General features: G+C 49.6%; 1 protein-coding gene across 5 annotated transcripts in view; it reads right to left on the bottom strand.

Moving 5' to 3' along the window:
• Positions 1-7,405: 7,405 nt before the first annotated feature.
• LOC140207244 (uncharacterized) overlaps positions 7,406-13,101 on the bottom strand; it is a 70,066-nt gene continuing 64,370 nt past the window's right edge. For all 5 annotated transcript variants that reach the window (XM_072275684.1, XM_072275682.1, XM_072275683.1 and 2 more), the window contains 5 exons: positions 12,185-12,301; positions 11,289-11,660; positions 10,317-10,459; positions 8,636-8,700; positions 7,406-8,286 (listed from right to left, as the gene is read on the bottom strand). In XM_072275684.1, coding sequence (XP_072131785.1) covers positions 8,088-8,286; positions 8,636-8,700; positions 10,317-10,459; positions 11,289-11,660; positions 12,185-12,301 — 896 coding nt within the window. In that variant the 3' untranslated portion in view covers positions 7,406-8,087. The remainder of the gene's footprint in view (positions 8,287-8,635; positions 8,701-10,316; positions 10,460-11,288; positions 11,661-12,184; positions 12,302-13,101) is intronic.

Raw genomic sequence — 13,101 nt, 5'->3', positions numbered from 1 at the left:
TATGGTGGAATTCTTCATTAAGATGGAGAGTGACATAGTTAATTCAGAAACAAAGGTTCTGAACTTAAAGAGGGGTAACTTTGAAGGTATGAGACGTGAATTAGCTAAGATAGACTGGCAAATGACACTTAAAGGATTGACGGTGGATATGCAATGGCAAGCATTTAAAGGTTTCATGGATGAACTGCAACAAATGTTCATCCCAGTTTGGCAAAAGAATAAATCAAGGAAGGTAGTGCACCCGTGGCTGACAAGAGAAATTAGGGATAGTATCAATTCCAAAGAAGAAGCATACAAATTAGCCAGAGAAAGTGGCTCACCTGAGGACTGGGAGAAATTCAGAGTTCAGCAGAGGAGGACAAAGGGCTTAATTAGGAAGGGGAAAAAAGATTATGAGAGAAAACTGGCAGGCAACATAAAAACGGACTGTAAAAGCTTTTATAGATATGTAAAAAGGAAAAGACTGGTAAAGACAAATGTAGGTCCCCTGCAGACAAAAACAGGTGAATTGATTATGGGGAGCAAGGACATGGCAGACCAATTGAATAATTACTTTCGTTCTGTCTTCACTAAGGAGGACATAAATAATCTTCCAGAAATAGTAGGGGACAGAGGGTCCAGTGAGGTGGAGGAACTGAGCGGAATACATGTTAGTAGGGAAGTGGTGTTAGGTAAATTGAAGGGATTGAAGGCAGATAAATCCCCAGGGCCAGATGGTCTGCATCCTAGAGTGCTTAAGGAAGTAGCCCAAGAAATAGTGGATGCATCAGTGATAATTTTTCAAAACTCGTTAGATTCTGGACTAATTCCTGAGGATTGGAGGGTGGCTAATGTAACTCCACTTTTTAAAAAGGGAAGTAGAAAGAAACCGGGGAATTATAGACCGGTTAGCCTAACGTCGGTGGTGGGGAAATTGCTGGAGTCAGTTATCAAAGATGTGATAACAGCACGTTTGGAAAGCGGTGAAATGATCGGACAAAGTCAGCATGGATTTGTGAAAGAAAAATCATGTCTGACGAATCTCATAGAATTTTTTGAGGATGTAACTAGTAGAGTGGATAGGGGAGAACCAGTGGATGTGGTATATTTGGATTTTCAAAAGGCTTTTGACAAGGTCCCACACAGGAGATTAGTGTGCAAACTTAAAGCACACGGTATTGGGGATAAGGTATTGATGTGGGTGGAGAATTGGTTAGCAGACAGGAAGCAAAGAGTGGGAATAAACGGGACCTTTTCAGAATGGCAGGCGGTGACTAGTGGGGTACCGCAAGGCTCAGTGCTGGGACCCCAGTTGTCTACAACATATATTAATGACTTGGATGCGGGAATTAAATGCAGCATCTCCAAGTTTGCGGATGACACGAAGCTGGGTGGCAGTGTTAGCTGTGAGGAGGATGCTAAGAGGATGCAGAAAGACTTGGATATGTTGGGAGATTGGGCAAATTCATGGCAGATGCAATTTAATGTGGATAAATGTGAAGTTATCCACTTTGGTGGCAAAAATAGGAAAACAGATTATTATCTGAAATGTGACCGATTAGGAAAACGGGAGGTGCAACGAGACCTGGGTGTCATTATACACCAGTCATTGAAAGTGGGCATGCAGGTACAGCAGGCGGTGAAAAAGGCGAATGGTATGCTGGCATTTATAGCGAGAGGATTCGAGTACAGGAGCAGGGAGTTACTACTGCAGTTGTACAAGGCCTTGGTGAGACCACACCTGGAATATTGTGTGCAGTTTTGGTCCCCTAATCTGAGGAAAGACATCCTTGCCATAGAGGGAGTACAAAGAAGGCTCACTTGATTGATTCCTGGGATGGCAGGACTTTAATATGAAGAAAGAGTGGATGAACTGGGCTTGTACTCGTTGGAATTTAGAAGATTGAGGGGGGATCTGTTTGAAACGTATAAAATCCTAAAGAGATTTGACAGGCTAGATGCAGGAAGATTGTTCCCGATGTTGGGGAAGTCCAGAACAAGGGGTCACAGTTTCAGGATAAAGGGAAAGCCTTTTAGGACCGAGATGAGGAAAAAAACTTCTTCACACAGAGAGTGGTGAATCTGTGGAATTCTGTGCCACAGGAAACAGTTGAGGCCAGTTCATTGGCTATATTTAAGAGCGAATTAGATATGGCCCTTGTGGTTACGGGGGTCAGGGGGTATGGAGGGAAGGATGGGGCGGGGTTCTGAGTTGGATGATCAGCCATGATCATAATAAATGGCGGTGCAGGCTCGAAGGGCCGAATGGCCTACTCCTGCACCTATTTTCTATGTTTCCATGTTTCTATGAAATACCGACACATCGGATTTCAGCTTCTCATGAACTCAATGATGTTATGATCACTGCCTCCTACCGGTTCCTTCACCTCAATCTCTCTGCACAATACCCAACCAGTACAGCCGATCCCCTAGTGGGTTCAACAACAAGCTGTTCTAAAAATCCATCTCGCAGTCATTCTACAAATTCTCTCTCTTGAGATCCAGTGCCGACCTAATTTTGCCATCCACTCGCATGTTAAATTCCCCACAATTATCATAACCCTGCCCTTCTGACAAGCCTTTTCTATTTTCTGTTGCATTTTGTAATCCACATTACTGCAGCTGTTTGGAGGTCTGCATATAACTGCCATCAGTGTCCTTTTACCCCTGCGATTTCGTAGCTCAACCCATATGATTCTGTACCCTCCGATCCTAGGTGACCTCTTTCTAATGATTTAATATCATTTCTTACCAATAAAGCCACACCACCCCCTCTGCCTACATGCATATCCTTCTGATACACCGTGTATCCTTGGACGTCAGCTACCAGAGACATGCATCGTTTAGCCACGTCTCAGTGATGACCACAATATTATACCTGCCAATCTGTAACTGTACCAAAAGATCATCCACCTTATTCCTTATGCTGAGTGCATTTAAGTATAACACCTAAGACCAGTACTCGGTACCTTTGCTTTGATTGCACCGCAACTTTATTGCACCGCAATTTATCCCAATGGCTGCAAATTTGCCCAAACGCCTGTCTGTCTTTCCTGACATCTTCACTGATCACTATCTTAGATATAATTCTGTTTCCCCCTCCTCTGCTCTTTCATTCCGGTTCCCATACCCCTGTCAAATTAGTTTAAACCTTCCCTAACAGCTCTATTAAAGTTTCCCACCAGGATATTGGTCCCCTTCGGGTTCAGGTGTAACCCGTCCATTTTGAACAGGTCATACTTCCCCCAGTAGAGATCCCAATGATCCACGAATCTGAAGCCCTGCCCCCTGCACCAGTCTCTCAGCCACGCATTCATCTGACTGATCCTACTATTCTTGTCCTCGCTAGCACGTGGCACATGCAGCAATCCCGAGTTTACTACCCTGGTAGTCCTGCTTCTCAGCTTCCTTCTTAACTCCCGAAAATCTCTCTTCAGGACCTCCTCCATCTTCCTATCGATGTCACTGGTACCAACGTGTACCAAGAGAGCAGGCTGCTCGCCCTCTCCCTTCAGAATTTTCTGGACCCGATCCGAGACATCCCGTACTCTGGCACCTGGGAGGCAACACAGCATTCCCCATAGTGTTGTTAGCTGCCACCTTCCCTTTAAGGGTCAGACTGCCAATTGTTGCCTGTCAACATTGCTGCATGGAATGCCTGTCCATGAAGGTCTCGAGCCGAGCACTCAATGCTCAACCGTAGGAGACCCAGTTCGAGTACTACTGTTTGTGATTTTGTCTCTGGATTTCTTCACTGTCCTCTTGTTTATTTCAAGTCTGAGTCGGAGTGTATTCTAGACCTTACTCGGCAATTACCTTCACCATCATTCATATCTCTCTCGTTACAAAAGGGATTACTGCGTTAGGAGTGTGAGGAGATGCGGGCTCTCATTGAAGCTTCGTATTTTTCTCGGGATGTACGGTGGACAGCATTTTGACTTGATGCATGGCCGTCTGGTGTGGAGGCTGCAACGCAGAGGGTCGCCACGGACTACAGAATGTTCTAGACTGAATCAACTCCATCACGGGTACAACCCTCCCATCCATCGATGACATGTTCAAGACGGAATGCCTCGGGAAGACAGCATACATTTGAAAGGACCCTCACCAGCTGGGAAATGTCCTGTGCTCATCGGTACCATCAGGATACCGGAGCCGGAAAACTCAACAATTTACAAGCAGTGGCTTCCTCTCCGACATGAGTTTGCGAACCGTAAACACAAAATAAAACAATAAGCACAAAACTCATAATAAAAATGCCATCCCCTTCCGCAATTCCTCCGTCTCCACCGCATCTGCTCTCAGGATGAGGATTTTCATTCCAGCACGAGGGAGATGTCCTCCTTTTTTAAAGAAAGGAGATTCCCTTCCTCCACTGTCAACTCTGCTCTCAAACGCATGTCCCCCATTTTACACACATCTGCTCTCACTCCATCTTCCCGCCAGCCCACTAGGAATAGGGCTCCCCCTTGTCCTCACCTACCACCCCACCAGCCTCCGGGTCCAACATATTATTATCCGTAACTTCCGCCACCTCCAACGGGATCCCATCACTAAGCACATCTTTCCCTCCCCACCTCTCTCCGCTTTCCGCAGGGATCGCTCCCTACGCGACTCCCTTGTCCATTCGTCCCCCCCATCCCTCCCCACTGATCTCCTTCCTGGCACTTATCCGTGTAAGCGGAACAAATACTACACATGCCCTTACACTTCCTCCCTTACCACCATTCAGGGCCCCAGGCAGTCCTTCCAGGTGAGGCAACACTTCACCTGTGAGTCGGCTGGGGTGACATGCTGCGTCCGGTGTTCCCGATGTGGCCTTTTATATATTGGCGAGACCCGACGCAGACTGGGAGACCGCTTTGCTGATCACCTACGCTCTGTCCGCCAGAGAAAGCAGGATCTCCCAGTAACCACACATTTTAATTCAACATCCCATTCCCATTCTGATATGTCTGTCCACGGCCTCCTCTACTGTAAAGATGAAGGTACACTCAGGTTGGAGGAACAACACTTTATATTCAGTCTTGGTTGCCTCCAACCTTATGCCATGAACACTGACTTCTCAAACTTCCGCTAATGACCCTCCCCGCCCCCTCGTACCCCATCCGTTACTTATTTATATACACACATTCTTTCTCTCACTCTCTCCTTTTCCTTCCTCTGTCCTTCTGAATATACCCCTTGTTCATCCTCTGGGTTTACGCCCCTTCCTCCTTTTACGTCTCACTGGTCCTCCTGTACAATGATCCTCTCATATCCCTTTTGCCAATTAACTGTCCAGTTCTTGGCTCCATCCCTCCCCATCCTGTCTTCCCCTATCATTTTGGATCTACCCCAACACTTCCACTTACAAATCTCTTACTAGCTCTTCCTTCAGTTAGTCCTGACGAAGGGTCTCGGCCGAAACGTCGACTGCATCTCTTCCTGGAGATGCTACCTGGCCTGCTGCGTTCACCAGCAACTTTGATGTGTGTTGCTTGAATTCCCACACCCCGTACCGCTTGGTTTTACATCCTCCCCAAGATCCACAAGCCTGGCTGTCTCGGTAGACCCATAGTTTCTACCTGCTCCTATCCCACCGAACTTGTATCTGCCTACCTGGATTCCATTTTATCACCCATAGTTCAGTCCCTCCCCACCTACATCCAGGATACATCCCACGCCCTCCACCTCTTCAATAACTTCCAGTTCCCCGGTTCCAACCGCTTCATTTTCCCAATGGATGTCCAATCCCTGTACCCCTGCATTCCCCATCAAGAAGGCGTCAAAGCCCTCCGCTACATTCTAGATAATATACCTCACCAGTTCCCCAACACCACTACCCTCCTCCGGTTGGCAGAACTGGTTCTTACACTTAATAACTTCTCTTTTGGCCCTTCCCACTTTCTTCAGACTAACGGTGTAGCTATGGGAACTCGCATGGGCCCCAGCTATGCCTGCCTCTTCGTTGGTTATGTTGAACATCCTGTGCTCCAAACCTATTCTGGTACTGCTCCCCAACTTTTCCTTCCGGACATTGACGACTACATTGGTGCTGCTTCCTGCGCCCATGCTGAGCTCGTCAATTTCATCGACTTTACTTCTAACTTCCATCCAGCCTGCAAATTCACTTGGTTTATCGCGGAAACTTCTCTCCCCTTTCTCGATCTCTCGGCCTCCATCTCTGGAGACAGACTGTCCACTGATATCTTCACTGACTCTCATAACTACCTCAATCGTACCTCTTCCCACCCCGCCACGTGAAAAATGCAATTCCCTGTTCCCTGTTCCTCCGTCTCGCCGCATCTGCTCCGAGGATGAGATTTTCACTTCTAGGACATCTCAAATGTCCTCTTTGTTTAAGGATCGTGGTTTCCCTTCTGCTGTCATCAATGATGCCCTCACTCACATCTCCTCCATTTCCCGCACTTCAGCCCTCATCCCATTCTCCCGCCACCACGGAAGGGACAGAGTTGCCCTTCTACTCAGCTACGACCCCAGCAGCCTCCGGATCCAGCACATTATCCTCCACAACTTCCGCCACCTTCAACAGGACCCCACCACTAAGCACATGTTACCCTCTCCACCCTCTCAGCTTTCCACAGGGATCGGTCCCTCCGCGACTCCCTGGTCCACATGTCCCTCCCCACGGATCTCCCACCCGGCACTTATCTCTGTAAGCGCAAGTGCTACACCCGTCCCTACACCTCCTCTCTTGCCACCATTCAGAGCCCCAAACAGTCCTCCCAAGTGAGGCAACCCTTCACTTGTGAGTCTGTTGGGGTCATCTATTGCATCCGGTACTCCAGTGTGGCATCCTCTACATCGGTGAAACCCGGCGCAGATTGGGGGACCGCTTCGTCGAGCACCTCCGGACCGTCCGCCAAAACAGATAGGATCTCCCAGTAGCCTCCCACTTCAATTCTCCTTCACACTCCCATTCAGATATGTCCATACATGGCCTCCTCTACTGCCCTGATGAGGCTAAACTCAGGTTGGAGGTGCAACACCTCATATACAGTTTAGGTAGTTTCCAGCCCCTTGGTATGAACATACAATTCTCCAACTTCTGGTAATTCCCTCCCCCTCCCTTCCCCTAGGCCTATGTCACTCTGCCCCCTCCCTCAGCTGCCTATCACCTCCCCCATGGTTCCGCCTCCTTCTACTACCCATTGTGTTTTCCCCTATTCTTTCTTCACCTTTTCGGCCTGTCACCTCCCTGCCTCCCTTCCCTCAACTCTTTATCTTTCCCCTTACTGGTTTTTCACCTGGAACCTACCAGCCTTCTCCTTCCCACCCTCCCCCACCTTCTCTATAGGGCATCTGCCCCTTCACTTTCGGGCCCGAAACGTCGACCGATCTTTTCCACGGATGCTGCCCGACCTGCTGCATTTCTCCAGGGTGTTGTCAGTATCAGTTTGCGAACGTTCCCATGGTGCTCACCTATTTTTCAGTATTTATTAATTTTCCTTATTTACGTTAATTTTACATCTTTGCACCGCACTGAGGTCACGTTGTAGTTGTACAAAACGTCGGCGAGGAGTACGGTGTTCAGTTCTGGTCGCGCTGCTGTAGGAAAGATGCCACTGAGCTGGAAAGAGTACAGAGGGAGATTCACGAAGATGTTACCGGGACTCGAGGGTCTGAGTTATGGAGAGAAGGCAAGAAGGATGGAACTTTGTTACTTGGAGCGTTGGTATGAAGCCAGGAGAGGCACAGTTTGGGTGAACGTGAATATTCTTCCCCCCCACTCCCCAACCCGCCCCACCGCCGTTGTGAACTGAGGGCCAGTGCGCACAGAATTGAGGCCAGAGTGGTTGGAGGGAAAAGAGAGAGGAGAGGCAGAGAATGGGGTCCGAGGGGGAGAGAAAGGAGGAGAAGCGGAATGAGTTGGGGATAAGAAGAGCGGAGAGAGAAGAGGGTGGAAAGGGGGAATAAATGGGGGGAGCGGGGCCGGGAAGTGAGACGAGTGCTCCAGATGGGGAGAGGGAGAGTATTTGGGGAGAATGTGGATGCGAGAAGAAGAGGAGAATGGGGTAGAAGGGAGGGGAAGAGAGGGTGGGAGGGGATTGAAGGGATGGGAGAGTGAGAGTGGGGTAGATTGAATGGGGAGAAGTTGGGTGTAGTCACTTGATTGAAGTCGTCCCGTCAGGCTGTTGACAAAGATCCTGGATCTCTTCAGGAATATCCGGGTATAAATATGCAGACTTCTCGCAGATGAATTCATATTTACTTTTGCAATTGTAAATCCATCCGTACGAGTCGCACTTACTGCAGGTGGGCGATCCCTGGGACATCTCGTAGAGAAGATAAGAGGCCACATTCCTATCAAAGAGGATTAGACAATTTCAACAGAGACCCAGCAGACCCAGCAGACAACCGGAGAACGTGGCCAAGCTCATCCCTCTAACCTGCGCTCTCCCCACAGCCCCTTGTCAGACTCTGAACTAATCCCATGATACCGCGCTCTCCGTACAGAGCCAGGTCCAACGCCGTACGAATCCCACTACAGTGCTGTCCCATGCAATCCTGAGTCAGTTCCTAAATTAATCCCACTGCACCAGCCTCTCCCGACAAGCCAGTATCAGTCAACAAACTAATCTCAATTTCAAACGCTCTCCCCACATCCTCGTGTCACTCGCACACCACCGACCTGCAAGAGTCCAAACCTCACCCGTCTCTGCATTTTCCAATCCAGTAAGATCTGTCTGCATAGCCGATAGAGCTGGAAACAAAATCCTGTGAAATTAAATTCCTTCGATTAATGTGCATGTAACGCGCTGGGAAATGTTCCACTACTAATGTAATGGTTTCTCTGCAGCAGCAGTGTGTTTGGGTTATGACCAGAGATAACGGGGGCCTTGGGAATGTGCGGCGTCCCATGATGGGAGGAGGTTTCTTTCTTGTGTGTCCGACAGCGAGGGTTCCTCGGGCTTTATTTCAAGAAAAGATACAGATAGGAAATGCCACAACGGGGAAGTCGTAGACTGCAGGCCTGAGCGGACTTGGAATGGTGTCGGGAGTCGACGACACCCCGGGGGAAATCGATAGAGAACGAACGGACGGGAAGGCAGTAAGATACAACAAGCGTTTTAGACAGATTAGTTACAATGGGCCTTTTTTCTCCTTGTTTTCTACACTAACCCTGCAGTCAAATGAAGAAATATAAAGCTCACAGGTTAAATTGCATATGGTGTACTTCTCGTTACTTTGTGCGAGCAATTTGTAACCGGGGAACTCATCACGCAGCATCCATACAAATGATATTTCACAGCATGGACGGGCCGTGCACAGTCTCGCCTCGACCCCGCCCAGACAAACGCATGATGCTCGAACCTGAGGGTTACATTTGGCCTCTCTCCATGCCTGAACAGGAGAGCATGTGAAGCGTTGGTACAAAGAGGGAATTGCCCAGTCTCGGACCCCTTGAGTGTGCGATGGGACCGTTGTGGAGGGAGCTTCCCTCTGTGTCTGACCCCGGGAGTGTGTGAAGGGACGGTGTCGAGGAAGTCCCATTCTATGTCTAACCCCGGGAATGAATGATGGGACGGTGTGCAGGGAATTTCACTCTACGTCTGATCTCCGGAGTATGTGATGGGACAGTGTGGAAGGAGCTTCACTCTCTGTCTGACCCCAGGAGTGTGTGATGGGAAATTGTGGTCGGAGCCTCACTCTGTGTCTGCCCCCGGGAGTGTGTGAAGCGACGGTGTCGAGGGCGTTGCACTCTACGTCTGACCTCGGGAGTGTGTTGTGGGACGGTTTGGAGAGAGCTCCACTTTGTGACTGACCCTGGGACTGTGTGATGGGACGGTGTGAAGGGAAATTCGCTGAGTGTCTCATCCCGGGAGTGTGTGATGGGACGGTGTGGAGGGAAATTCACTCTGTGTCTGACTCCTGGAATGTGTGATTTGACGGTGTCGAGGGAGCATCACTCTGTGTCTGATCCCAGGAGTCTGTAATGGGACAGTGTCGTGGGAGCTTAACTCTGTGTTGGACTTCGGCTGTGTGTAATGCGACGATGTGGAGGGAGCTTCACATTGTGTCTGACCTCGGGAGTGTGTGATGGGACGGTGTGGAGGGAGCTTCGCTCTGTGTCTGACCTCGAGAGTGTGTGATGGGACGGTGTGGAGGGAGCTTCACTCTGTGTCGGACCCCGGGAGTGTGTGATGGGACGATGTGGAGAGAGCTTCACTCTCTGGCTGACCGCGAGTGTGTGTGATGGGACAGTGTGGAAGGACATTCACCGAGTCTTCCACGGGAGTGTGTGATGGTACGCTGTGGACTGATTTACTGCATGTTAGAACCCGGGAGTATGTGATTGTTATTGGTATCTCTTCTCACGATGTGACACATACCTTTTCCTCCTTTGAATTTATTTCGAGGAGTCTTGCATCAAGGTCTGAGCAATATTCCCTCGCTTCATCATAAGATTTCCCCCACGTGGATATGAAATAACACCGGTCTTTATTTCTGTGCCAGTACTGGGGACACGTTTGCCCTGCAAATCAGGAAATAGTGAATAATTTGCCAGAACGCTCATTTCACCAGCAGGGCTCGGAGAAAGGCAACCTCCCTCTACTCCGTCACATCACACATCCCGGAATCAGACACACAGTGAAGTACCCTCCGCAACGTCTTTTCACACAGTCCCGGTGTCAGTAACAGAGTGAAGCTGCCTCCACACCGTCGCATCACACACTCCCGTGGTCAATTACAGCGGCATGCTTACTCCATACTGTGCCATTGTACAATCCCATGGTTAAAAAAAAAAGTGCAGATTCCTAGAAACCGTAACATCAAAGGATTTCCGGGTCAGGCAGGGAGAGAATCTCCCTCCAAATGTCGCAGTAAGCACAGCAGGTGACGCTGCTGTCATACGGTCCCATCACACACTCCCGGCATCAGACACTTTGTGAAGTTCCCTCCACACCGTCCCATCACACACTCCCGGTATCAGACACAGAGTGAAGCTCCCTCTACACTGTTTCATCACACACTCCGGGCATCGGACATGGTGTGAATTTCCCTCCACACCGTCCGATCCCGCACTCCCAGGGTCAGACATAGAGTGAATCTCCCTCCACGCCGTTCCATCACAAACTTCCTGGGTCAGACATAGTGTCATGTTACTCCACGCCGTCCCATTGCACAATCCCAAGGTAAAACACAGTGTAGATCCTTTGAAACAGTAACATCACTGATTTCCGGGTCAGACACAGAGGGAATCACCCCGCACACCGTCCCATCACACAGCTCTCCGCCTCCTCCCTCCCCGTCTCTCACCGCCGCGGATGAGGAGCAAGGGGAAGCGGGGGACGTTATCTCACCTCTTCTGCTGGTGAAGTATTGGCAAATCTGAGCTTTGTTTTCGGAGATGGTTCTGTACTTCGTTTTGAGCTGCTGGAATTGATGACGGAGATCGATTTGCGTTCGATTCAGCTCTGAGAGATCGGAGTTGAGGACGGTAATGTTGTTTTCGAGTTTGGAGAGGTTGTTGTTGAGGACGGAAATATTCTTCAGACAGTTTCTCTGGGAGAGATCCAGGCAGGAATTCTCAGATGTCCTGGATTTAACGGTTGAGTTCAACTCACGAACTCGCTGTTGACATTGGCGTTGGCTCCTGTTCATCTCCTTATGTTGTTCCCAAAGTCTCCGGTAGTTTCGGTCGGAGTCAATCAGAGACTGACGAGTCTGTGATACTGAGGGTGATGGTAAGGGGTGTGTCAGTGGCACGGTGTGAGGTGTGTCCCTGTCAGAGTGAGGGGTGTGTGGTTCACAGTGAGGGGCCTCACTGGGACACGGTGAGCGGAGTATCGGCTTCACGCACAGGGGTGTAACAGTGTCACGGAGAGAGTTGTGTCGGTGTCACAGTGAGTGAAGGGTCGGTGTTACGGTGGAGGGCGTGTCAGTGTTTCTATGTGCAGTGTATAAGTGTCACGGTGAAGAGAGAGGCGGTGTCACAGTGAGGGAAGTGTCCGTGTCACAGTGAGGGGGAGTGTCAGTATTACGGTGTGGGCCGTGAGAATTTCACGGTGTGGGGACGGCCGGTGTCACGGTGAAGGGTGTTACTGTATCCTTGTGAGGGGAGACTCAGTCTTATGATGTGGGGTGTGTCGGTGTCACTGTGGGGGGCGTGTCGGTGTCACGGTGAGGTTATGCGCTAACATTTCATCCCACTCTGTTTGTTTATGGTCTGACTCCTGCCGGAGCTCGTTCGACTCACCATGGATCGAGAGGCCGGCCACTATCGCGACGAGGATGGATGTAACGAGGCAGAGTAGGCAGATCTTATGGTACGCTCTATTTCCGATGTTTTCTTTCGACTTTTGTTTATGCGGACCTGTAGAGAGAACTTTCAGTTTGTGCGTGAATTCAGCCGTGACTCCCACTGGGACTCGCTTCCACCCACGATCCACGCTGTCTCCTTCCATCACGATCACCCTCTCCCTCTCTCAATCTCAGCTATTGTCAGCCGTCGTCGCTGAGAGTCCAAATTCCTTGGCTTGTGTTTGGCTGACAGGAGTCTGACGGATTCCAGAGATCAGTCGGATCTCCCCGGAGCCTCCTCCGCTCTATAGGAAGCAACCCATGTGTCCGACCTCTCGTTGTAACACATGCCATCGAATCCAGGCAGCATCCTGTTACACCTCTCTGGTGGGTACCCAGCGCCTTGACATACTTCCGATAATCTGGTGACCAGAGCTGCATACGAAACGCCTGATTCATACTAACTGGTGATGTTTATAAAGTTGCAACATAACTCCCTGACATTTGTATTCAATGCCTCGACTAATAAAGACAAGAATTCCTTAAGCCTTCTTGAAGAGCAGATGGTATCTAACAAGCCTGATAGAGTTTTTTGAGAAGGTGACCGGGCATATAGATGAGGGTATCGATGTGGATGTGATCTCTATGGATTTTAGTAAGACATTTGACAAGGTTCCACACGGCAGGCTTATTGAGAAGGTCAGAAGGCATGAGATCCAGGGAGGTTTGGCCAGGTGGATTCAGAAAGGGCTTGCATGCAGAAGGCATAAGGTCGTGGTGGAGGGCATACATTCGGATTGGAGGGTTGTGACTCGAGGTGTCGCACAAGGATCCGTTCTGGGATCTCTACGTTTCGTGATTTTTATTAACGAC

This window comes from Mobula birostris, chromosome 13 (assembly GCF_030028105.1).
Source record: "Mobula birostris isolate sMobBir1 chromosome 13, sMobBir1.hap1, whole genome shotgun sequence".
Taxonomy (NCBI): domain Eukaryota; kingdom Metazoa; phylum Chordata; class Chondrichthyes; order Myliobatiformes; family Myliobatidae; genus Mobula; species Mobula birostris.
Note: the sequence above shows the minus strand (reverse complement) of the source record. Positions and strands in the feature narration are given on the sequence as shown.